Here is a 25,421-nt window from a genome sequence, read left to right on the forward strand (position 1 = left end):
TAGACTAAAAGGAACCCCAGGTGGCCCAAGGAAATTAAATGACCTGCTCAGAGTGAGAAGCAGAGATGAGCACTGAAGCCCAGTGTCCTGGCTTCCAAGGTTGTGATGAACTGTATTAATGATGGTTGGTTGTTTATCCTCAGGGATCAGAAATCTTCATTTTTTCACAGGATCCTCAAAATGGAGCCAGAAGGTGCCTCTGAGGCCACCCTGCCCACTGCCCTCATTTTATAGAGAGGGAACCCAGGGCTGAGGAAGGTTAAGTGATATCCCCATGGTCACACAGGTAGGAAAGGCCTGAAGTTGAATTCATACTCAGGACCAGCAGCCACAAATTTGTTCCTCTTTGTGCTGGACTATCTTCTCCTCTCTCCACTTCTTTTCAGTTCCATTGCTGAATGATGTTCTGGCTCAGAATGAGGCACTCTAGAAAGCCAAGTTTTCACTTTATTTCGAGATCTAACCTCTCTCACCAAAACTTTCATTTCAATCACTTTCAATTTAAGAGATCCCCCGGCTCCAAATCCTACACATCTTTCACGTTGCATCATGCGGACCCTTCCCTGTCTGGGGCCAAAAATCTGGTTTCACCGTGGCTGATTCCAGTCTGCAAAACACCCTTTGGAAAAGATTTAGTTCTGATATGGAAGCTGATTTTGAAATAGTTTTAAGTAAGGAGGCTTGGGAGAACAAGAAAATGTTGCAACCAAGTGACTAGTGAAGCCTGAATTGTGGTGACATTTAAACTGCTTTTGAAGCACCCCAGGTCCTCTTGTCATTTGCCTTGGAATTCAAATGGATGACGTGATAAGGGCAGGTCTTGGATGCTAGCTAGAGGATAGTCTGCAGTTTCATAAGTCCAAGCCCGACGACTGGTCACAGCTCACACCAATGCTGAGGGGCTGAGATGCGTTTTCAAGGCAAGGAGGAAGGGTCGGTGACCGCTGGAACCAGCAGGAGCACACTCGTGCCTTTTCCTCACCCCCAGACTCTGCCTCAGGCCCAGGCTGGAGCTGCCCAGGACAGGAGCGGCTCTCTCTTCTGCTTTCTCATTGAAGTAGCAGGCAATCCGAAGAGACTTCTGTTTACAAGTGAGGAAACTGAGGACAGGAAGAATGAGGTCCCGAGGCTCTCCTGGATCGGTCAAGAGACAAGTCCTGGGATGAGAGGAACCAGCCAGGGGAAGGGAGGGGGGGGGGGGGGGGGGGGGGCAAAGGACTCCCCTCAAGTGAAGCTGGCGCCTGGGGATGCAGCACAAGGCTTGGAGTCTGGAAGCCCTGAGTGCAAATTCAGACTCAGACACTAGTTGTGTGACCCTGGGCAAGTCACTTGACCCCCTCTGCCTAGGGGCAGCTAGGGGTGCCGGGGATGGATCACAGGGCTTGGAATCCTTAAGCCCTGAGTGCAAATCCGAGCTCCATGAAGCGCTGGCTATTATTGTTCATCACTAGGACCCAGGGCCTACTCAACCCTAGAGCTCTGAACACGGGAGTCCGGAGAGCTGAGTTCAAATTTCAGCCACCTACTACTCCTCCCCTCCCCCTCCCCCTCCCCAGAGTAGGCTCGCACCTCCGAAGCCACGTGACTCTTCAAAAAAAGATGGGGTGGGCTAGATGTGGGATCCTAAGTCACATGCCCTCGCGGTGCCTCAGTCTCCCCCTCTGTAAACCGTGGGCTTCCTTGGCCACAGTTTCCTCCTCGCCAGTCCAAGTGCAGCAAGAGGAGCCTCACGGTAGAGGCTGCCCCGCCCAGGCCCCGCCCTCTTACACCCGCCCCGCCCTAACTTAAACTCGACCTCCGCCTCCCTGTCGCCCTTCGCCCGTCGCCCTTCGGCCTCCTCCCGTCGGCCACCGCGCCAGCCCCCCCTCCCGCTTCCGGAGCCTTGCGCACGCGTATATCTCGGGCTTGCGCGAGCACTTCCGGGGCACGGCGGCATGGGCCAATGGGAGCAGGCGGCGCTAGCGTCGGGGGCGGGGCTAGAGTTAGTATCATGGCCGCCACCAGCGCGCCTGAGCCGGGGCTGCGCGCGCCGCTCTGAGCTGAGGCCGCAGCCGAGGAGCAGCCCCGTGTGCCCGCCGCCACCCGCAGCCCCCCGGGCCTCCTCCGTGCACCGCGGGGCCGCCCGCGCCCTTCCCCGGGAGGCGCCATGGGCACCGTGCACGCGCGGGTAAGGCGGGGCCGCGCGGGGGCGGGGGAGGGGGAGGGGACAAGGGAGGGGGAGGGCGAGGGCGGGACCCTGGAGCCTCAGATTAGCCGGAGGGGAAACCGAGGCCTTCGGAGGCCGAGAGGCGTCAACACGCATTAACGCGGGAAAAACGCGTTCTTATCACAGTTGCCGGCGTTCTCACGATCCTCGTTAAAGTTGGGGACATTAAAGTTGGTTTTGCAGGCAGGGAAACTGAGGTTTGCCAGGGCCGCCCCTCCCCCCCAGCAGTGACTCAACTGGACGCGGAAGCCCGTTAGTCTTAGGGTGTGTCTTGTGTGTCTGCGCACACCACGTGGGCGTGTTTTAACTTGTGGGAGATGATTTATGCGAATATTCCTATTTGTGCAAATTAAAGGGTTGGGGGCGTTTGAAGGCGCTGGTCCCATCGGGGAAACTGAGGCCGGCTCTCTCTGCTCGCTGTCGGCGGATGCCAGAACAAGGGCGAGGAGCCGCCCTCAGAGACAGCCAATCCACCTGGCCTCTGAGTCAATCAGGGTGGACCGAGTGGTTGGTAGTTGATCGATCCAGGCTCCGTATTCTATTGACGAGGCCGTTTGAGGCGCAGGGTCATAGGGGAGCAAGCCCGTATGTCATCCAGCGATGCGGTTACGTGACCGTGTTTACGCGTATAAACATAGAGTCAGCAGATCTCCCTGGGTACACCTACAGACGTGTGTAGGAAGATGTGGGTATTTGTCTGTACTTCTTTGTATTTACTGATACATGTCTAGATACAGAAACATACTTAGTCATAGATGGGCAGCGAGGTGGCCACGTGCGCAGAGCACTCATCTTCCTGAGGTCAGATCCAGACTCAGACACTCACTAGCTGGGTGACCCCGTGTGCCTCAGTTTCCTCATCTGTAAAATGAGCTGGAACAGGAAATGACAAACCACTCCAGTATCCCTGCCAAGAAAACCCCAGACGGGGTCATGAAGAGTCAGACCCGATTGAAAAATCACTGGATGGCGCACACACGCACACTAATGCTGGGGAGGTGAGGTTTTCAGTGCCGAAAGGAAGATTCAGTGTGGTAGAGTCCAAGCTTTTCATTTTTACAGGTGAGGGGACTGATCCTTGTGTGAAGGACACAGTGGCACTCACACCCGTGACTTTTGATTGTGGACCCAACCCTCTGGGGATCTGTTTGGGAAACTGCCCTAGGTGTCCTGTGCCTGCTGAGTGTGAGGAATTGTAAAGAACGCTGCTGAGCCCCTGAGGAAGTAACACGCTCTTTAAGGACATACAGCATACAGATATGAAAGATGTACATATATGTGTGTGTGTGTGTATATATATGTACATATAGATATAGAATGTATACGTGTGTGTGTGTGTATATATATATACACACATATGTATGTATGTATATATGTAGCGGTAGAACAAGATACAATTATATGCCAAAATGAGTGGCAGAGGCAAAATGTACTATGGGGTCATTTATCAATATTCTTCTTCGGGGTATAAGGGACCCATTTTTTTGGTTACCATGTTGGCTGAAATCAACAGAGATTCTCTTTATAAAAAGACTAGGATTTAAAATTTCATGTTGAAAGGTTACAAACTTAATTTTCTCTGGCGATTTCAAGATTTCACAGTCTGAATCTTCTGTTTTTTTGAATATAGTTTTATATACCCACCCAATAGCCCAGAGGTTTCCTGAGCAATAATCATATTAGAAGTTGTTTTTTTTTTTAATATACATGGTATCAGAATAACTGAGAGCCATCTGGGGTAGTAGACAAAGAACTGACCTCTAAGTCAGGAAGACTTGGGGTTCTAGTCCTGCCTTTGACACATACTAACAATGTAACCCTGGGCAAGTCACTTAGCTGCTCAAGACCCCAGGTGCCACTCTAACACTAAACATTAAGACAAGGAAAAGCCCATCCTGGCGGTGCTTGGAGTGAAAGAGGTAGAAGTGACTGCAGAGGTAGGTGGGAACCAGATGGGAGAGTCTTCATGCCACTCTTCACACTGCTAACAAACTTCCACCTTCCTCACACCTCACCACTCTGCCCCACACACTTCCCAAGGACTCTCTGGCGCCTACCACTTAGGAGTTTCTTCTCCTTAGCCTGCATTTGAAAGCTCTCTACAGTGCGGCGCCAGCTTAGAGCAGGCAGGAAGAGACCTCAGAGTTCATCGAACCCAATGCCTTTCTTTTACCATTGGGGAAACTGAGGCCCAAAGAGGGAGCTCAGCTTCACTCCGCAGGAAGGCAGCTCATTATAAAACAAGCTCGTGTCAGGGGGTGGAGGCAGCCAGGTCGTGTATAGGGGAGTAGAGACGGGGAGACCCGAGTTCAGATCCAAACTCAGACACTCACTAGCTGAGAGACCCCTGCTTCAGTCTCCTCACGCGTACCATAGTGATAAATAACAGCACCCCTCGGGGTCACTGGGAGGATCAGTCATATTGGAGAGCTCTGGTTGTTCAGTCGTGCCCGGCTCCTTGTGACCCCCATGGACCATACTGTCCATGAGATTTTCTTGGCAAGTTTCCCGCAGTGGTGTGCCCCTTCCTTCGCCAGTGGATTAAAGCAAACAGGGTGAAGTGACTTGGCCAGGGTCACACAGCTAGGGAGCATCTGAGGCTACGTTTGAGCTCAAGACTGAGCTCAGACTTCGGCCTGGCACTCTATAAATGCTGGCTTCTCATTTTATGAGTGAGGAGGCCAAGTCCCAGAAAAGGGCGGTGCCTTGCACAGGTGTCTGAGGTGAGCCTGTTCTTCCTGATTGTCAGCACGACATCCCTCGTGCCCGGTTGGCCTCTCATGGACGCGAATGTCAAGGGTCACCTTGGGATGTCCTAGAAACAGCCGGCTGGGCATGAGCAGTAGCCGGTGTTAGGAGGACGAGGTTTGAGGCCTGGAGAGGACCTGGAAGCTCCTCTGGTCCAGGCTCCAGGAGAAGGGTCTGCCCCACCCGAGGGTGCCCAGGCACTGACAGGCGCCTGGTGTTTGCTTGGAGGTGGGGCTTTCTAGCCATCAGGGCCGGCGGGGGAGGGAGATAGAGGGGTGGCAGGGCACGACTCATTCCTGCCATGTGCAGTGCCCTGGGACACACAGCAATGACCGGGGAGGGTCAGCCCGGGTCACTGGTGACTAGTGTGTTGCCAGCTGCATGTCCAGCGAAGGCTCCCAGCCTGGCCAGAGGTCCCCCTGCACACATTGCACTGGGATTAGGTAACAGCTAGTAGGGGCTTAGCAGGTCACTGACTAACCCTGGCGATTTGTGGAGGAGGGAGCTGGAGCCCAGAGAGGGTGGGGCATTGATAAAGCTGGGCTCCCAGGCAAGCCCAGTGAGCCAGCTTATTAGGTACCTGCTCTGTGACCTTCCGAGCCTCAGTTTCCAGTGTTTTCCTCTTCCTCCCAATGGAGGTTTTGAGGTAATGCCTGTAAAGTACTTTGTGCACTCCCTGTGTGCAGATGAACACGATGTTTAGGCAAGGGGGCCGAGCTGGGAGGCGGGGAGCCTGGCGAGTCACCAGTGGCTCCTCGAGGCTCCAGTTAGCTCACCTGTAAGATGGGGCTGATGGCCCACATGACCTCTGAAGCCTCTTCTCCCATTGAGTCCTATGACTCGTGTCCAGGCTCTGCCGCCAGCTGGACGAGTCAGTGAGTCCCTGGGCCTGCAGGCTGAGAGCTGATGGGGATTTAGCTCTCCAAAGTCTGCATGGGGGTGGGGCGTTTAGATTGGTCCCCAGGAGGAAATGCCAACATTCTCCCTGTTTTCACATTTGGAGGACCCTGCAGTTCTGCCTGGAGTGGAAGTGACTCCCCCAGGCCTCCCACAGGGCTGCAGCTGTCAGGAGGGAAGGGACTTAGGAGCACAGGCTGCCCCACCCTTGGGAGAAGCATCAGAGGTACCCAGAATGGGGTCTGAGGCGGCTTCCAGGGCAGAGTATTCAGCAGACTTTCTTACCCCTTCACTGTGATGATAGCTTCTGCTTAATGCTGTGTGTCACAAGGGAAGGTTCCAGCTAGGGGAGAGGGAAAAGAATGAATGGAAAAGCATTTGTTAACTACTAACCACATGTGTGCCAAACATGGTAAAGTGAAGACGGTTCTGCCTTAAGAAACTTACTTTCTAATGGCAGGGGAGGAGCACCACATAGTAACCAAGTAGAGGCTCCTGGAAGGGTTTCCCTTTTCATAAAAGTAGGTTGATGTGCCCTGTGCAGGAGCAGTGACAGAGTCGATGTGCTTGTGGGTCCAGAACAGAAAGGGGAACAAGTGAGAAGCCTGGCTGGAGCCTGGGGCTGGCCTTGAAGGATTTGTCCAGGGCATGGTTTCTGGGCCTGGCATCTAGGGGGCTGGTAGGAAAATGTCTTGGGGATGTGATTGAGGTGTGAGGTGGGAGGGATGGTCACAGCTGCAGCAGGGATGGAGGGAGAGGTGTGGGAGGTGCGCTGGAGGGAGACCATAATCGGCACCCCATTCCTGCCTTGCATCTCTTCTTGCACCATACTCACCCTGAGCAAGCGCTTTGCAGGCCACTGACCCGGGCCTTCCGGCTGTGCCGCAGCCGCCACACTGGCTCCTGACCTCTTCACTGGCTGCCCCCCCCCCCCCCATCCTGGGCCCTCCATCTCCGTCTCCTGGCTAAAATCCTACTTTCTACAGGAAGCCTTTCCCAGTCCTGCTGAGTAAGCTGGTCCCTTCCCCTGAGATGCCCCGGCTTGTCCTGGGTCAGTCTGGTTTGTACGTGGTTGTTGGCATGTGTCTCCTCCAGTAGGCTGTGAGCTCCCAGACAGCACGGCCAGTGTTGGGGTTTGCGTTTGCCTTTCTGTGTGCCCCCGATGTCTGGCACATGGCAGGTACATGGTCAGGGCCCACTGCCCGCCTGACCAGGGTGGTGATGGGGGCATCTTGAGAAGGACAAGAAGGTTTTCCCAGAGCTGGCAGAGCTTGGATCGGAACAGGCAGGACCGTGATGTTGGGGAGGAGATGACAGGAGGATGTGGGATTTCCCTCTTTGTAGATGAAGCAAGAGATGGGCCGCACTAGACAGTCTGGGCCAAAGGTCCCCCAGTGGGCGTTGGGGCGGCCACAAAGGCATCCTCACTCCCCATTCCCCCTCCTTTCCTCACCCTCCTCCTCCTCCTGTTCTCTGCTCGTGCCTGAGAATCACTGCCCATCAGTCAGAAAATGGGTGCATACAGAGGGAAAGAAAATTCAGACCACCCGCGAATGCCCATCTTACCCCAGTCATTCTTCCCAAACACAAAGACATGAAAACTTGGAGGATTTTTTTAAAAATATAAGAAATTGCCTCCTCCGTTTACTTTTATACCTACATGTACAGTTTGGCATGATCACCCCTTACTGAGCTGTGACCGTGAGATCTGGAGAGTCAGAATGGCATCCAACCCAAATATGATTGTGTGATAATTTGGGTTATAAATATATAGAAAACCAGCCTAGCCTTTATGTAATTCACGTGATTCCTTGATTTTTAGAGGGCTCTGTATATGTGTCTTTACCTTCATTAATCTAGACTGCCAGTTCCCAAACTTTTGGAAATCAGCTATTCAGGGATTTTTTAAAATTACCACTGTGCCATTTAGTTATAGTTTATTCTGATTTTTGCTAATTAAGGCTAATAAAACTAATTTGGTTTTGAAAATAAAAAAAAGAATCATTGCGCGTGTTATTAAATTCACCACCCCTGTGTTATGGCTGTGGGGCCAGCTTAGGTTGGGGTGGGAGGCACCTGTGATCCTTCCCCCGAACATCCTCCTCCCAGCTGGGCCCCCATCACCGACTGCCGGTGTTGGGCCCAGCACTGGGGCCTTGGGCAGCGGAGGTGCGTCCTTGTTGGCTGCTTTTGGTCAGATCTGCCCCTAGCTGTGATGTTTTTCCCTTTCAGAGCTTGGAGCCTCTTCCTGTCAGCGGGCCTGACTTTGGAGGTTTGGGAGATGAAGCTGAATTTGTGGAGGTCGAACCCGAAATCAAGCAGGAGGTCCTGGAAAACAAAGACGTGAGTGTCTCCCCAGAGTGCCCCGCCCCCCAACCCCGAGCAGACTTGGGAGCAGCTGATCCACCTTGTGTTTAGTGCTGCCCATCCCAAAGGGCTCTCCTCACCTCAGTCCTTAAAGGTGTGAACACTGGGGAAACTGAGGCCCAGAGGGGGGAAGGGAGGCACACAAGACCACACCCTGGTTTTCTTGTTAGACAAAAGGTTCATTGTTGGGATTGAGGTCAGCAGGAAATGGTCTGTCAAGGAGAAAGGCAGAGAATCTCAAATGAAATGTTATTTGTGGAAAGAGAAAGATCTGTGGAGTCTTTTGGGCCATGCCCGGGGTTATTGGACAGAGTTACATGAAGAGAGTAATTGCCAGTGTAGACTAGGGCATATGAAGAGGGAAAGGCGGGCAGAGAAGGGAATGAAGCTGGAAGCCTTTGGGCTTTGAGCTCAGAGCTGCTGTTTTCAAGTTGTCCCAAGCTGGGGGTTGGTTGGTTGGTTTTGAAGAGTGTCTCCAACTGAAATTTGGCACTGGGAAGCCAGAATTGAAATGAATACACAGGAGGTTAGAGACTAGGGGAGGAAAACCAAACTGGTGAATTTCCTGCTCCTACCAGATCCTTGAGATGTGAGTGTGAGTCTATGATCTGGGTCTTGGTGACATCACCTGGGGCCTGGGGCACTGGAAGCATTTACTAAATGTTGGCTGAAGGACTGACCACTCCCTTCTCTCTGCTTAGGTGGTGGTCCAACACGTCCATTTCGATGGCCTGGGCAGGACCAAAGATGACATCATCATGTATGAAATTGGAGACGTCTTTAGGGCTAAAAATCTCATTGACGTGAGTATTGTCTTCATCATCAGCCTTATGGTTTGCAAAAGCACTTGAAATCTGTTATCAGTTCTTGTGACCAGCCTATGAGGTGAGCAGGCAAATCTGCCTCCATTTTATGGAGGAGAAAAGAGCCCCAGTGATGATATGAGGGTTGGCGAGAGCCCCCCAGCCAGACTTGGGCTTGCACCCTGGTGTTCCACAGACCGCCTGGTTACCGTCTAAGATATTAAAATCATCTGTGTATCACGGGGTCTTGGTATGGAAATAGGCATTGTCTCTGTTTTTGCTTTAAAAGTAATTTGCTATTGCATTTTTAATCCTCGCCCCCTCCTCAGTAAATTCCAAGGTGACCTTTGCTCCTTTGGCAGGTGATGAGGAAGGCTCACGAAGCCCGTGAGAAGCTGCTCCGCCTCGGCATCTTTAGGCAGGTTGATGTTCTTATTGACACGTGCCAAGGTACGTGTGGCCCGGGCCAGCCTCAGGTGTGGTCAGCTGGGTGTCTTTCAGCTAGTCAGGTCCCTGCAGACACTGGAGTTCTTGAACACACTGCCCATTCAGGTGAAAGAGGAGAAGGTGCCATGATTGGGGGGTCCTCAGCACAGACTGTCTGACTGCTCTGAGCTCACAAAGCAGTGCCCCTTCTCCCATGCTCCACCCCGCCTTCTGAGGGGTACCTCAATCCGTGAGAGGCTGGGGTGTGATGCAGAGAGCCCTGGACCCAGAGTGGGAAGACCTAGAGCGGTCCTCATCTAGCTCTGCTCTTAACTCCTTCAGGACTGTGGGCAAATCCCTCAGCCATTCTGGGCTTCCATTCTCTTGTCCATCAAATGGGGATGATACCAACCTGCTAAAATGTAGAACAGTGAAACAAGATGGTGTGGGGGCTCATTATACGCCCTCTATGGGGTCACTATGGTCTGGGGCTCGAACAATGGCAGTGTTTCTTCTCTTTGTCTTGAGTGGCAAACATTAGGGATGCATTGGCTCAGTTCTGCATGGGGAAAGGGGTACCTGGGTCCAGCTGGGCCTTGGAGGCCTCTTGTGGCTGCAGGTTTGGGATCTGTTGACAAGGGCAGAGCTGATGTTTGTGGTGGGCACTGTGGTGCCTTAGACCTCATTAGCTGTATAACCCTCTCTGCCTCAGTTTCCTTATTTATAAGATGAGGATAATAACAGCACTGACCCCCCAGGGTTTTTGTGAGGCCCAAATGAAATTTTATTTATACATACACATACCCCTATGAATATGTACATGTACACACACACGCTTTGCAGACCCTAAAACTCTACATCAATGCTAGCTAATGTTCCTTTCCCTCCATCTTGGTATCTCTCCCTATTTCTGTCCCTTCTTCCCTGCTGCTCCCTTCTCGAGCTCACTTTTCCTGGGTTAGAAGGGCAGGCCGCAGGTGACAGGTCACTTGGGATGAGGGAATCCCACAGTTGAGGTGACTTTCAAGGCTCCTCTCCCTCTCCGTGCTAGAGTCCCCTCCATAGCATCCTTGACCACTCGAGCCACCACCTGAGCATCCTAATCCCAGCAGCCTTTGCAACTCTCGAGGCAGCTGGATGGGGTTGGGGGCTGCTGACGCTTTATGATGTCAGCCCCAGTCTGCCCCCCATGAGCTGTCCTCTTCCTCAAGAGCTGCCCTTAGGAGGCTCACACAGTTGGCCTCAGCCACCTTCTGCAGGACAGACCTGAGTGGGCAAGTAAGTGGGGAAGTGTCCCATATATTAAGGGTGAGGAAGAGAGGCAGGGCCTGGGAGCCATGACTTAAAGTGCCGAGTGGTAGTGCCCGCATTGCCCTGCTGGGGTGTCCCCTTCTGTGCTTCCTTCTGCTCTCTTACACATTTCATTGACTGTCTGCTTTCCTTTATTTTCTTTACAAATATCACCGTCATGGTGCCCCTGCCCCCGCCCCCCCAAATGAAAGCCTTCCCTCCCCAGTAACCAATCAGCACAGTCATCCAAAGGAAAGGGTTGTGTCGCATAGGCCAGCCTCTTCTGCACTCGCAGCCGCCTCCTTGGTTGGCCAGGGTGGCAGCTGGTCACTGTATTGGTCAGAGCGCCCAAGGCTTCCAAAGTCGTTGTCCTTTACAGTATAGCGATTAGTATTCCCCTTGTTCTCCAGGGTCTTCCTGACTCCGGGCTTAGGGCACTATGCACTGTGCCACCAGCTGCCCAGTGTTTGCAGGCTCAGAACAGTTTTTTAGGTAACTACATGCAGAAAATAAGATGCTTTCCTCCATGTGAAGGTGCATGCTCTGAGTGGGCACGTCCACCTTTGGACTTTTCCTGTGTTTTGTACGTGAGTGAGGGGACAAGTAATTTTTGTTCCCATCTCCTTTTTGCTTTTCATTGTGTGACCCAAGAACCAATGTCGGTCGTCCTTCCTGGTCTTCAGTGGCCTGTTTGTTCCTTGTGTAGGTGACGACGCCCTCCCTAATGGCTTGGATGTCACCTTTGAAGTCACTGAACTGAGGCGGTTGACAGGCAGCTACAACACCATGGTGGGGAACAACGAAGGCAGCATGGTATGCTTGTTTCTTTTCTCCTTCCTGACCCTCGGGCTTGGCCAAAAACCTGGTGGAAGGAGTTCTGGTTTCCTCATTTCACGGACTTTCCTTTGGTCCTGCTGAACAGAATGAAATCGTAGAATGTCTGGGCAGAGAAAGGCCTTAGAGAAGGGGCCTCGTCCTTCCTGTCCAGGTCTAGATGAGGGCAGATGTGAGGGCAGGTGTGGCTCACAGTCAGGGGAGGCACTAGCAAAACTCCCCCAGCCCCTCCTGGGGCAGCGTCTCTGCCAGCCGGCTGTCCAGGCTTGGGCCAAGGTTCATCAGCTCCAAGACCTGGGATCCTAGGACCACCTGCTTCTCTTCTTTGGATGCTGTGCCCCCCCACCCAGAGTCACCTTCTGTGTTAGCAAAACAACAAAAGAATTCTCCTTTGCCTGCCCCCCACTCCCTACCCCTGCCCCCAAAGTCCAGGGCTTTCTGGTACCGAGCTCCCCATTTAAATAGAACTTCTGCCTCTGGAGTTGGATTTGCGTGGGCTTTACAGAGCCTTCAGCCTATCACATCACTGCCCTTTGCCGAGCTCACCCTTCCCCTGTCAGACACACTGTCCAGAATGACAGCCTGTGGGTCAGTGTTTGACAACAGGGATGCGGCTTCCAGCTCTGTGGTCCCCCTTCTCTGTGAGAGGCAGGGGCAAGAACTCGCTTCATCCTTTGCCCTCTGGGCCTGCTCTGACACTCAACCAGAGTGGGGTTATTTTATCAGAGATTTTCATCTCCGTGTTCTGACTTGGCAGACCTCAGTAAGTACAAAGAACAGACAAAGAGGATGGCCGTGAGACTGTAGCTCCCTTACTCTTAAAGCACCTCTCCTTTTGTCCCTCCATGGGTAACAAAGTCAGCCAATTAGCTCCCTCACTGTTCGGCTTGTCGCCATCTGCCTCGGGACTTTTTTCTCTAGGTGTGTGTGAGTCTAGCGGTTTCGTGGATGTTCTTTGCCTTTTCTCTTCCCTTTGGATGTCTCCGTCAGTGACACAGTCCAGCCAACCACATCCATGTGTTGGCTGAGTCTAAGGATGTGCATCTTGTTCCATACCCCTGTTTCTAGGACTTTTGAATGGATGCGTGTGGAGGAGTGTTTGTGAACTTGGGTTTTAAGGACAGAAGAGTATTGTTCTGCTCTCTAGCTCTGATAGACTGATCCAATATATTCTGGATTTTCTGCTTTACTGGAGGGGACGGATGATCCCCAAAGACTCTTAGCCAAAAAATGATTGGACTTTTGTCTTTAAAATGTGATTTTTCACTGGCTTGTGAATTCATAATCTTTGAAGCCAAATAACAAAGCCCTAATATAGAGATTGAACTGGGGGGCTTCGGGTGGTCGCTGGAGATGTGGGGCTGGGCTTGGGCTCATGCTTTAAGAAGAACTGTGGAATGTGGGAAAGACCCCCTAGAGGTGTCTGGTCTGGCCCTCTTGCTTCATGGGAGAGGCAGGGGCCCCACTCCCTCAAGTCTTTGGGTTCGGGCTGAAACTAGAGGGATCATGCAGGCCTGCCCCTCCTGGCAGTGAGTTAATGAATTGTTCCGTGAGTGCTCTTGGCTCGGGCTTTCCCAGGAGGCCGATGGAAGTTCTGCTGAGCACAGGTCCCATGGATGTCTTGGCCTCCGCCAGCATCTCCGGCATCTCTGCTTGGTGGCCATGCCAGTTCTGGCCAGTTGACAGTGAATCCCCTTTTGCTGAGCTTGGCCTGAGTGAAGTCAGGAGAGTGTTAGGGCGCTGGGGTCACCCAGAATTTCGCAGGGCCCAAGGCCTGCTCCCTGTGTTTACACGGGGCAGGGAGGGCCGCTGAGACAGGACCCTCCTGAGCAGCTCTCAGGATCCTTTGGGCAGGTCTGAGCCATGTGTGCTTCTCTCCCTGCCCTAGGTCCTTGGCCTCAAACTCCCCAATATCTTTGGCCGTGCCGAGAAGGTGACTTTTCAGTTCTCCTATGGAACAAAGGAAACTTCTTATGGCCTCTCCTTCTTCAAGCCACAGCCTGGAAACTTTGACAGGAAGTAAGTCCAGCTGCCCCATTAGGGCCCATAGTGGGGGTTGGTCTTGATTGCAAGGCTCACCAGCTCTGCCCACCACCCCCTCCTCTTCTAGCTTCTCTTTGAACCTGTATAAAGTCACTGGCCAGTTCCCATGGAGCTCCCTTCGTGAGACAGACAGAGGTGTGTCCGCCGAGTACAGCGTGAGTAGTGCCTCAGGGACAGTTACGTGAAGAGGGTGCCAGGGTGGACAGGGAGGGAAGAGCATGGCACCTGGTTGATGTCCTGTGCCCATGGCTGGCCGCCTGAGGGTGGTGAGCAGGCCACACTGATCAGTGCTGTCCATGGCTCCACAGCCTGGGCTCTCTCCACCTCTTGGTCCCGCTCTGCATGTTTGGCCCTTGAAGCTTCAGGGTCTCATGGAGGTGGCTCAGGAACACTTTGGGGTGGGGGGGTAGGGAATTCTGCTGACCCCGGGGCCTGGGGCCCCTCCAAGTATCCGCCCTTTGCCTTTACCTTGAATCCCCCATCTACCTGCTCCTCTTGCCCCTGGCCCACTGGCTGAATTCAGCTTGCTCTGTCCTTGGAAAACCTTCTCTTGCCCCTCTTCTCTCTTTTGATAGAAGAGTCTAGAGGGGCGGAGAGGGCCATGCTCAGGGGAGGGCCCCCCCTCCAGCCTGGGTCCAAGTCCAGCTTTGCTGCTGGTCCTGGTGACCTTCATTTAATTGGAGATTCATTGAGCTCAGCTTGCCCTGTCTGGCCTCTCCTCCTCAGGCTGCTCACTTGTCCCCTGACCCCCCTGATCCCAGCTGCCAGGCCTGTGCAGTCCGAGGTTAGGGATGAAGCCCAGGCTGTCTGGATGGGCCTGTAGGAGGCACACACATGCTCAGCACACAAGTGCATGTTGGGCACCGGGCTCACTGATGGCTGTGAAGCTCCAGGCAGGTTAGATCAGGACACAGCATCAGATGGCTTTGTGCAGACCTTGGTCCCGTTTTCAAATGTCTTACCTTTGGTGAGCCTCTCGTTTTTTAGGTAGGGAAGGAAAGAGAAGGGAACAGGCAGCTAGAGAAGGCCTACTATGTGACAGGCACTGCTCTAAGTGCCTTACAATTTTCTCAGGTCATTCCCACAGCCACCTCTCCCATTTCACACTTGGGGAGCCTGAGGCAGGCAGTGGTTAAATGACTTGCCCAAGGTCATGCAGGCAGTGTCTGAGGCCCGATTTGAACACGGGAGGAGGAGTCTTCCTCATTCTAGGCTATGTTCTGTGCACAGCAGCCCTGAGCTGCTGGTGAGAAAACTCGGGCTCCTAAAAGGAGGTGTAGAGATTCCTCTGGAGCCCCATTGTGCTTCCTGTCATCCTGTGTGAGCGAGTGTATGACTGTGTGTGTGGGTATGTATATGTGTGAGTGTGTTTGTGCAGGCAAGTGTGTGGTAAGAGTGTGTGTATGTGAGTGTGTACGAGTGTGGGTATGGTTAAGGTGTAATAGTATACATTGTATGTGAGCATGTAAGTGTACATATATGCGTGTGTGGTAAAAGTGAGCATCTACGGGTGCATGCGTGTGTGCATGAGTGCTTTTGAGTATGGTTAAGTTGTAATTGCATGCGTGTGTATGTGAGCATGTATGTTTATGTGAGTATGTGTGTGTGTGCACACGTGTGTGTGAGGCTGGCACACCTCCTGGGGGCACTGGCCCACTCACAGGGCAGACAAGGGTGTGGCGGGTGGATGGGGCCTAGACTAGGTTAGCCGTGCTTGAGTCTAGCTCTGCTACTGTGTGACTTCACACGAGTCTCTGGGCCTCAGTTTCCTCACCTGTAAAGTGGGAAGTTTTCTGGTCCCTCACAGTGATTGTCTCCATGGCCCCCCAGCCTGGGAGTGACCTTTGCTGCCCTTATCCATGTGCTCAACGGGATGCGTGATGTTTGCTGAGCCCCCTGCCCTTAGCGCACACGGCTCTGCTCACGGGTTGAGCTCCCATGGGGTCTTTTCTTCTCTGTAGTTCCCCATATGGAAGACGAGCCACACCCTGAAGTGGGAGGCCGTGTGGCGAGAGCTGGGCTGTCTTGCGAGGACAGCGTCATTTGCTGTTCGAAAGGAGAGTGGACACTCTCTCAAATCATCTCTCTCGGTACGGATGCTTCTTTTCTGGGGGACAGAGGCTCCTGGCAGTGGCCGTGCGCCCTCGAGGCTCCCTTTCCTTTGCTCTTTTTTCCTGGACCTTCTCCAGGAGCATAGGAATGTGATATACCTTGAGCCCTGGGTTAGTTTTGGGGGAGGAAAAAGTGGGTTGGGGGCTCTGATTGCCCATGCCCTGGGGCCATCCCCAATGCCTGGCTGGTCCGAGAGAAGGCAGGAGGATGTGTGTGGGCTCGGGCGCCCCCGGGCACCAAGGCTGACGTCGCCCATGCCGAGCAGGGAGGGATAGGAAGGGGTTGGAAGGCCTGGAGGAGGAGGGGGTCTGAGAAGGGCAGGGAGGATGACCACTGGTTCCCGACCCCAGCTTGGTGGTATTTCCTGCTGCAGCCAGGAAGCCACAAGGGGGACCCGCCTAAGGAGGTGCTCCTGGGCAGCTGGGCAGTCCCCACAGGCCTCATTCCCATTTCTTTCAGCACGCGATGGTCATTGATTCTCGGAACTCCTCCATCTTGCCGAGGAAGGGCGCTCTGTTGAAAGTGAACCAGGTAATACCACTTCACCAATGTTTCATGGCCTGGGGGGGTTCTCCCAGGGGGTTGGCAGGAGAGTGGCCAAATGAAAGCATTTCTAAAATGCCACATTGCATTTTATTTTGTTCTTTTCAAACACATTAGACTGGACTTGGGGCCTGCTCTTAATGTGGCTCTGGAGCAGGGAGTCCTGTCTGCTATGGAAGGGGGGAGCATTGAGCTCGGATTGGATGGGATGGAAGTTTTAGTTACTGCTGACCATTGGCTTGGCGGACAGTCTGCGTGGTCACAAGCACATTTCTCAAGTACTCCCATAAGGTGACTTCACTCCCCTGGTGCATCCTTCCATCCACAAGTTCTAGGCTTTTCTGAGAGTGTAGAAGCCTCTCTTACTTAGGGGGCCCAAGATTCGGCACCCATGGCAGGAATGCTTTTCCAGACCCCGCTTGCCTCCCAGCTCGCCTGACCAGTGTGGGCTCTTCTTTGCTCTCTTTTGTGAACCAGGAGCTGGCCGGCTACACGGGCGGGGATGTGAGCTTCCTGAAAGAAGACTTTGAGCTTCAGCTGAATCAGCAGTTCCTCCTGGACACGGTGAGTGTTGGTTGTCCTCAGAAGGGCCCATCTCTGGAGCCTCCCAAGGGTTGGCAGATCCTTGTGTGAAAACGCAGAAGTTGGTTTATTTCAGTTTCTTTTAACTGAGGCTGAAGGTGCTTCTGGGCTCCCATTGTCTCAGTTAAACCTGCTTCTCTTCGTCATTGTGCCTGAGCCCCAAATGCACCTTCCGTTGTTACCTCTCATGCTCCAAGAAAGTGGGGGCTCGCCCTAAGCTGAGATGCATGTGTGTGTGTGTGTGTGTGTTTCCTTTTTTGTCTGAGTCCTTGTCTGGAAGGAGGCCACGGTGACCGGGCTGATGCAGAGAGGGTTGAAGGAGCCGCTCTCATGCATCTCTCTCTCTCTCTCTCTCTCTCTCTCTCTCTCTCTCTCTCTCTCTCTCTCTAGGTTTTGTCGGCCTCCCTCTGGGGCGGGATGTTGGTGCCGATTGGGGAGAAGCCGTCAAGCATCGCCGATAGGTGAGTCTGTCACTGTCATCTGGATCTGTACATCGCTGTCCCTTCAGGGGGAGCCAAGCTCCGAGGCTAGGGAAGCAGGTGGTCCGAGAAGCTGGGCTCTCACCTGCTTTGGACCCTTGCTGCCTGGCTGACCTTGCACAAGTCACTAACTTCTCTCTGCCTTGGTTTCCTCCTCTCCCTTCCAGGGCCATGCCTGGTCATTGTAATGGCAGATTGATGATTCTTTTCATAAGATCTTGTGGGGCTCTTTGGGGCTCTTTAAGGATGGTTGTGATTGTCATGTGGAGCCTCACTTTGAGTCTGTCAGGGTTCAGAACGTGGCAGTGTCTCATGTGGCTAGTCCCCTGGATGCAGAGCTGTGCTCATTGCTGTTGGGGGGTGAGGAGCCGAGGTCCACAGTGGGGCAGGGCTTTGGACAGGTCACCCACAGCAGGCTCCAGGAATCCAGGCTGGTGCTGAGAGACGCTGCTCGTGCTTGGGGGATGTGAGGCATGTGGGGCTTGGCTTCGGGGAGAGTGCCGAGAGATGGGACATGGGGGCAGAGCAGGCAAGGCCCCAGGGAGCCTCGGCCTCAGCAGGACCGTGCTCCTTCCCCACACTCCAGGCTCAGCCTCCCATACCCAGCATGTGAATGGGCAGAGAGCTCACTTCCTGTTCTACCCAAGGCCTGCTGTGCTGGGAGTGCATGTGATGGTTCAGTTGTGGACCCTTGGGCAGGGACTCACCCAGTGATGTCATCAGGATTCCCTGCATCTGTGCTCTAGTCCAGGGTGCCCCTTCTTTGCTGTTCCCGGTGACTTGTCCGGGCCATGCAGGCATTGAGGTCAGAGACAGGATCTGAACCCAGGCCCTCCTGCTTCTGAGCTGCTCCACGTCAGGATGCTCTTGTGTCCTCTGGTTGACTGGGGTCGTGAGGCTCCCATGCTTCACTGAGCGGCTGAGTGTCGGTGTCCTTATCATTTCAGGTTCTATCTCGGTGGTCCCACAAGCGTCCGGGGCTTCAGCATGTACAGCATTGGACCCCAGAGTGAAGGTGAGTCTGGGCCTTCCTGCCCGCTTGGGGCCATCGTGGCCTCTCCCCTCCTTTGTCCCACATTTGGTGGCTCGGTGTTGTGTCCAGACTGGATCTTATTTGGGAAGTGACGGGGAGTCCTCCCCATGTTCTTCTTTAGCACTTGGAGAGACAAGGAAGTGACCATAGTTCTGGGTCTGAGTCTTTGCCTTCCCCGTTTCCCCTTGGCCTAGACTCCCATGTTGGTGGCCATGCTGGCCCCCACACCTTCTCATCCAGGGAGGGCCTGTCCACCCCCAAGGGCGCCCTGAGAGCCCCACCCATCCAGGTTTGGCATCTTGAAAGATGCACACCATTGTCGGTGACACATGACTCATGGTCACCTGCTGACACCGACCCTGTGTCTCTCTGGTGCTCTTTGGGTCACTGGTGATGGCGGTGGTCCAGTGACCACCGGCACTGAGGGATGCTTGGTACAGTCCACTAAGTGGTCAGTGATGAACCCTGGTCACGGGTTGTGTTCCGCCCAGAGACGTCTGGCCTGCGTGACCGTGAGCTAGTGAGGCAGCCCTGGGGCTCCAAATGGCCAAAAAGCCATTGTTTGCCTCAGCACAGGGGACTTCCTCAGCAGACACAGCCCAGGCCAAAATGCGTGCACACACACACGCACACACACTCTTTCCTGCCTTCTTTCTCCCTCCTTCCCTCCCTCTTTCTCTCTTCTTCTGTCTCTCCTTCCTTCATTCTTTCCCTCTCTCCCTCCTTTGCTCTTCCTCTCCTTCCTTCCCCCTCTCTTTCTCTCTCTCCCCCTGGCATTCCTCTCAATCCAGGCCATGTGCATTTTCTCATTGACTTGCACCAGCCCAGCCTTGTTCAGGTGACCCAGGCACTCAGTGTAGAGGCCCCCACGGTCAGGGGTCAGGGCTCCTGTCTGGGAGGGGGGTCCCTGGCTGTCCTTCTCTTTGATAAGAAGCCCTTCTGCTCCCCTGTGGACTTGGAATCCTGGGGTTTTCAGAGACGTGGCAGGAAGTGATGGGTGGAGGTTACGGGAAGGGAGAGCTCTTCTCCTTTCAGAATCAGTCAGAGAGAGATGTGGAGGTGGTCAGGGTGTGGCCAGCTGGCTCCAGACTGCAAGGGAGGATGAACAAAGTCTGGCCCAACTCCAGGCTGTGGCCCCAGGAGGCTCTTCTTCTCTGAGGTGAGGGCATGGGACCCCAGCCCAGGGTCTGCTCGCTCCCCAACATTTGTCATCCTCTGTGCGTGCCCTGATCTAGGTGACTACCTGGGAGGAGAAGCCTACTGGGCCGGCGGCCTGCACCTCTATACACCACTGCCCTTCCGACCCGGCCAGGGTGGCTTTGGGGATCTCTTCCGGACCCATTTCTTCCTCAACGCAGGAAACCTTTGCAACCTAAACTATGGTAAAGTCAAACTTTCTGGGAGAATTTGCTGCATGTCATGGGGTCATTTCTGTACTTTCCTTTTCTCCCCTATTAAATTGTAAGGTCTTTGCAGACAGGGAAGGAAGGAAGGAGAGAGAAGGAGGGAGAGAAGGAAAACAGAGGGAGGGAAGGAGCATTTATGAGGCACTGACTGTGTGCCAAGCACAGGGCCAAGCGCTGAGGATGCAGTAGAAAAGTCAGATCAGGTGGCCCCTGCTCTTGGGGGCTCCCATTGTAAGGGGGAGACACTGCAGAAAAGGGGGGCAGCCCCAAAGCAGATCTTCTCTCGTGCTCTTCCTTATTGAATGTCACTGTTCTCAGGGCTCTCAGGCCCAGTGTCTGGGGCTGAGGGGAGATGGGGGCACGGTGGGCCCAGCCCATGCCACCCATCTGACTCTCAGGGGCCCAGCTACTCGGGTGTTTTGCCTGCCCCTGCGTGGCAGTTGGTTGGCATTCGTTGCTGGGAGTCATGAGAAGGTGGGCTCCTTCTCCCCGGTGATTTCTCCCTTCGCCAATGGCCGTGGGTCTGGGCTGGAAGCAGGAATGGGGGTGTTTGGTTGGCAGCCAGTGCAGTATTATTACTGTAAATGATAGGAAGAGTAATAACCAGCCTTAGGGCTTCCTGTGTCCCTTCACAAATACCCCATTGGATCCCCAGCAGCCCTGGCAGGTAGACGCTTACAGATGAGGAAACTGAGGCAAGGGGTCTCACAGCTTCTTGGTGTGTAAGGCTGGGCCCGATCTCGGCCCACCTTCCTGTTCTCCCGTCTGTCCTGGGTAACAGATTCTTTCCTGTTTTCAGGGGAAGGTCCAAAAGCTCATCTTCGTAAGCTAGCTGAATGTATCCGCTGGTCTTATGGTGCTGGAATCGTCCTCAGACTGGGCAACATTGCTCGCCTGGAGCTGAATTACTGCATCCCCATGGGTGTGCAGAGGGGCGACAGGTAGGCTGGCCTCCCCAGGAGGGCCTGTGCGGTGGTGCACAAAGCATGAATCATTTCAGCGGCGCCTCTGGGAGCCGGGCTGTGGGACCAGCAGGTGATGAGCGTCGCTCCCACTCGGGAGGTCAGCCAGCAGGGCCAGGCCCCTGAACTGGGCCCGATGCTTAAAATAATTTACTATGCTTGGCTAATTCCTCTGATCAGTGCAAATGCATTTCAAACACGAATGGTTCCAAGGAGATGCACGTGTGACCTCAGTTTGAGGTGTGTTCATTCTCCTCTCCCAGCACATGTCAGCGGGCACAGCTCGGTCCTTCAGGTTTTACTACCAAGCTCCCTGCACGTGCAGCCCTGTAGCTCACAGAAGGGGCCGGATCTGCTGAGGTCCTAGGGCAGCTTCCACGTTAAGATGAGGAGAGTGGCAGCTCTCAGAGCCTCTCTGAGAGGTTGGCACTGGAGGCTTGTGCTAAAGACTCCAGAGCCCGAATACGGGCCGTGTGGGTTTGCTGGTCTCACTAGTGGCCGCTCAGAGCCGTTCGGCTTCCCTCCTCCTGTTTTGTCTGTGAGGTTCATGCTAAGGTGGTGGGTGTAGCCCCTGAAAGAGGGCTCATGAGTTAACCCCAGTGAAACATCATTAGGTAGATTCAGTCAACGAGCATTCAGCAAACCTTGAGGAAGGAGTGCAGGGGACATGGTGGGTTCTGAGGAAGTGTAATTTTTAGATCAGCCAACTCTCCGGTTATTTCCATTTGTATGGTTCACTGGGGATGAGAGAGAGACAGAGAGGGGGGGAGGGGGACTTGGAAGGGAGGGAGAGAGAGAGAGGGAGGGGGGGAAGGGGGGGAGAGAAAGGAAGAGGGGAAAGGGAGAAGACAGCAAGGAAGAGAGAAGGGGGGAGGGGGAGAAAAAGGGAGGAAGACAGCAACAGCAACCTTGTTTGACCTTGGGCAGGTCACTTGGCCATGATTCAGTGTGAAATTAGAACGGATTTGATCTGTTCTTTGGGTCCCTGCGCTCCAAGCCGATTGGCTGACTGACGTCTCTATTTTCCTGTTGAGTGGCTGCTTTGCAGTTTTCCTCGAGGCCACTTGGGGTCAGCCTTCTCTGGATCCCGATGCCTGGCTCGAGGTGCTGTGTGGTGAGCTGCCCTGGATCTCCTTTTCATCTGATGATGCTGGTGCCGAATGGCTCTTTAAATTGCTTTCCATCTTGCCCTCTGTCACCAGTGACATTAAAGGCACATCCTAGAGAGTGTGCTGCTCGCAGCGTGGTTCACCTTTGATAGGAAACCTAGTTTCTGCTTTGACTTTTCAGAGCTTGCCTTGGTGCTCATGGGCTGCTCCTCTGCCCTTCTGCCCCTTGCGAGGCCCTGGCTGCCGGCACATCTGCCCTGAGCTGGGGAGGCTGTGAAGGAAGACCAGCTTTAAAGGCTCTGACAGGATTGGGGGCCAAAGGAGCTCCCCCTCTCCCTCCAAGTGTATTGTTTGGACTTCTGTTATTAAGATGGAAATGCTTTTAAACCTTGAGGCCAAACCCACACCCAAGTCTGAGGGGGTCAGGGCAGGGAGAATGCTCTGCTGCCATTTTGTGGAGTCCTTTACCATTTTCAGGCACTCCTGCAGAAGGTATCTGCACCATGAGGTGTTGGGACCCAAAAGAGGTCCTTCAAGCCCCCCTCATAAATGGTGACTTATTTTTGGATTGCCTGACAAGCCCTGGGAGTTAGAGAGAAATGCCATTGCCTGCATGGATGAGGAAACTTCAAATCTAAGAAACCAAGGGGCTTAGAGTTAATCAGGCCAAGTCTGCTAGTTTTTATTAAGCCCCTACTGTATGCCAGACACTGTGCTAAATCCTGGGGCTCTGAAGAAAGGTGCAAGATAGCATGTGCTCTCAGAGAGCTCCCAGTGTAAAGGGGGAGACAGGCTGTGTATAAACGAGCTAGAGCCAGGACACATTGGGGCTTGCCTCAGAGGGAAGGCACCAGCATGATGAGGAAGGGCTCTTTGCAGAAGGTGGGACCCTAGTTGGGGGCTTGAAGGCAGGCAGGGGGTAGAGATGAGTGAGAGAATTCTAGGCCCTGAGGACAGCTCGTGAAAATGCCCAGAGCTGGGAGGTGGCAGGTCCTGTTCGGGGAAAAGCAGGGGGGCGACGTCACTGGGTCACAGAAGACGTGGGCCGGGGGGGCGTACCGTGTCGGAAGACTAGGACGGCCGCATGGGGCCGGGCCACAAAGGACTTTGCGTGCCAAACAGAGCGTTTTATGTTTGATCCTGGAGGTGATCAGGAGCCCTTGGAGTTGACAGAGCTCCAGGCCTGGGTCAAGGAGACCCAGCTTCAGACACTTACTAGCGTCACTTTAACCTCTGTCTGCCTTAGTTTCCTCAACTGTAAAATAGGGATAACGGTAACACCTGCCTCCAGGTTCGTTGTGAGGGTCAAATAAGTTATCCTCGTAAGGTGCTTAGCAGAAGGCGTGCGCATAGTGGGCACCGGACAGATATTACCACGTTGGAGGGGGCTGACATAGTCGGACCTGCATGTTAGGAAGATCACTGCGGTGGCTGAATGGAGAGTGGACTGGAGTGGCAGGAGGCTTGGGGCAGGCAGACCCTGCAGCCCTGGCAGTAGCCCAGGTGAGAGGTGATGAGGGGCCTGCACCAGGCGGGGGCAGAGTCAGAGGAGAGGAAGGAGTGTGTTCAGGTGAAATTGACAGACCTTGGCTCCGTAGTAGATCTGGGGGTCAGCCAGAGTGAGGAGGCCAGGATGACTGCTGGTTTGGTCAACCAGGGGCCTGGGAAGTGGTGTTGCCCTTTACGATGATAGGAAAGGTAGGAGTGGGGGGCACTTTGGGGGAAAGATCACGAGGACAGTTCTGGACACGTTGAGTTTAAGATGTCTGTAGGCCTTCCAGATGGAGATGTCTGAAAGGCCATTGAAGACGCAAGACGGGATGTCCGGAGAGAGGTGAGGGCTGGACAAATAGATCTGAGAAACATTCGCAGAGATGATAATTGAATTAATGGGAGCTGAAGAGATCACCAGGAGCAAGCTAGTACAGAAGGAGGAAGAAGAGAGTGGAGCCTTGGGGGATGCTCCACGACCTGGGGGAAGATCCAGCCGGGACTGCTGAGGAGCAGTCAGCCAAGTAGGAGGAGAACCGGGAGCAAGCAATCATGGGGACCGGGATAGGAGGGTGGCTGCAGCTTCAGAGGCTGCAGAGAGGTCAAGGAGGAGGAGGAAGGAAAGATCGTTGGATCTGTCCATGAAGAGAGTATTCGTTACTTTGTAGAGAGCAGGTTCAGTGGAATGATGAGATCAGAAGCCAGACTGTAGAAGGCCTTCTCGAGGAGTCTAGCCACAAAGGGAAGAGAGAGATGGAGTGGTAGCTGGTGGGGATGGGGGAGAACTGCGATGGTTATTTGTCAGCAGTAGGAAGCTGCCAGTGTGGGTGGGGAGAAGGGGCCTTCTGCTGGAGGACATGGAGTGGAATGAGATTGCTTGAAAAGATAGCCTTGGCAGGGGGAAAGGCCACCTCTTTAGGTCATAGAGGGGTGGAGGAGGAGATAGTTGTGGATTGCATCCAACCAATGGGAGATGAGGAGATGGGGAGAAGAGAGAGCTCCTGGCAGACAGCCTCCGTTTTCCACTGACCTACGAGGCAAGATTCTCAGGGAGAGGATCTTTGGAGCACAGCTGGTCACTTGATGGTCACCTCAGCAGTCATGCTGAGGCCGGAATCCCGATCTCCTCATTGGAGCTCAGCTGGTCACCTGATGGTCACCTTGGCAGTCACACCAAGGCCAGAATCCAGATCTCCTCATTGGCTGCCCGCACTGCCTTTTCCCTAAAATAGCGTCTGATGGACACTTTCCCCAGATAACAGAGCCACTCTGTGCACTGGATTGTAGGGCTTTGTAAAGTACAGATGGTTTGGAGATCACCTTGAAGCTGCAGATTCTGTTTGAAGCCCCTTGTGTTACTGTTAAAACAACTTCCAGATCTGTAGAATTCTGTTGTCTCTTACGCTTTCTGTTGGCGTGTTTCCTGAGCAGAGGCTCATGGTTAGGAATGCTGAGATAACGTGGTTGTAGCCTTTTTGTGCTGATGCCTCAGGTCTGACGTGTGTGTTTTTCATTTCAGGATATGTGATGGTGTTCAGTTTGGAGCTGGGATAAGATTTCTGTAATTTTGAAGAAGGACCTGATCCTGTACAGCCACCCACAAAAGCTTTGGAATAAATCACTCACTGCTATCCACTCTTTTCTTACAGCCTCAATCTTTGTGTGATTATTTAACTGCAAACTTTACAGGAAACTACATTAATAAATTTTAAAAAATTATCCTCCTCCAGTTATACTTTGGCTGTGATTTTCTTAAAATAGTGGCTACTGTACCTTGCTGGGGCAGCACCCAGGCAGGTCCCCCTGAGGCAGAGGAGGGATGGACATGGTGTGGGGCTCCTCTGGGACAGCTTAGCTAGGTCCAGAGAGGTTTCTCTCTAGAAGTCTCGCCATGAAGGGGGTGCCACAGAAGAAGGTACTGAGGTGCATTGGGGCTGCTCTTAATATCAGGAGAAGGAGGACTGGCAGAATTCACAGATTTTAGTAGATATTAAAAATGGCGTCCCTTTTTGAAGTATTTGCCAGAGTGCCAAATGTAATGGTAGACCCTTGTCTGCCCACACAGGCTGGGGACAGTATGCAATCTTCAA

The 25,421-nt window shown here is 53.6% G+C and overlaps 1 protein-coding gene across 1 annotated transcript; it reads left to right on the plus strand.

Moving 5' to 3' along the window:
• The first annotated feature begins 1,944 nt into the window (after nucleotides 1-1,944).
• SAMM50 (SAMM50 sorting and assembly machinery component) lies at nucleotides 1,945-25,064 on the plus strand. Its single transcript, XM_036761699.1, has 15 exons — nucleotides 1,945-2,167; nucleotides 8,084-8,194; nucleotides 8,920-9,021; nucleotides 9,384-9,471; nucleotides 11,444-11,550; nucleotides 13,460-13,590; nucleotides 13,682-13,769; nucleotides 15,576-15,704; nucleotides 16,186-16,257; nucleotides 16,747-16,833; nucleotides 17,242-17,312; nucleotides 18,278-18,345; nucleotides 19,599-19,745; nucleotides 20,569-20,710; nucleotides 24,851-25,064. Exons 1-15 carry the CDS (start codon nucleotides 2,147-2,149, stop codon nucleotides 24,894-24,896), a joined length of 1,410 nt encoding a protein of 469 aa, XP_036617594.1. The 5' UTR covers nucleotides 1,945-2,146; the 3' UTR covers nucleotides 24,897-25,064.
• Nucleotides 25,065-25,421: the final 357 nt, after the last annotated feature.

The sequence above is a fragment of the Trichosurus vulpecula genome, chromosome 5 (assembly GCF_011100635.1).
Source record: "Trichosurus vulpecula isolate mTriVul1 chromosome 5, mTriVul1.pri, whole genome shotgun sequence".
NCBI lineage: Eukaryota > Metazoa > Chordata > Mammalia > Diprotodontia > Phalangeridae > Trichosurus > Trichosurus vulpecula.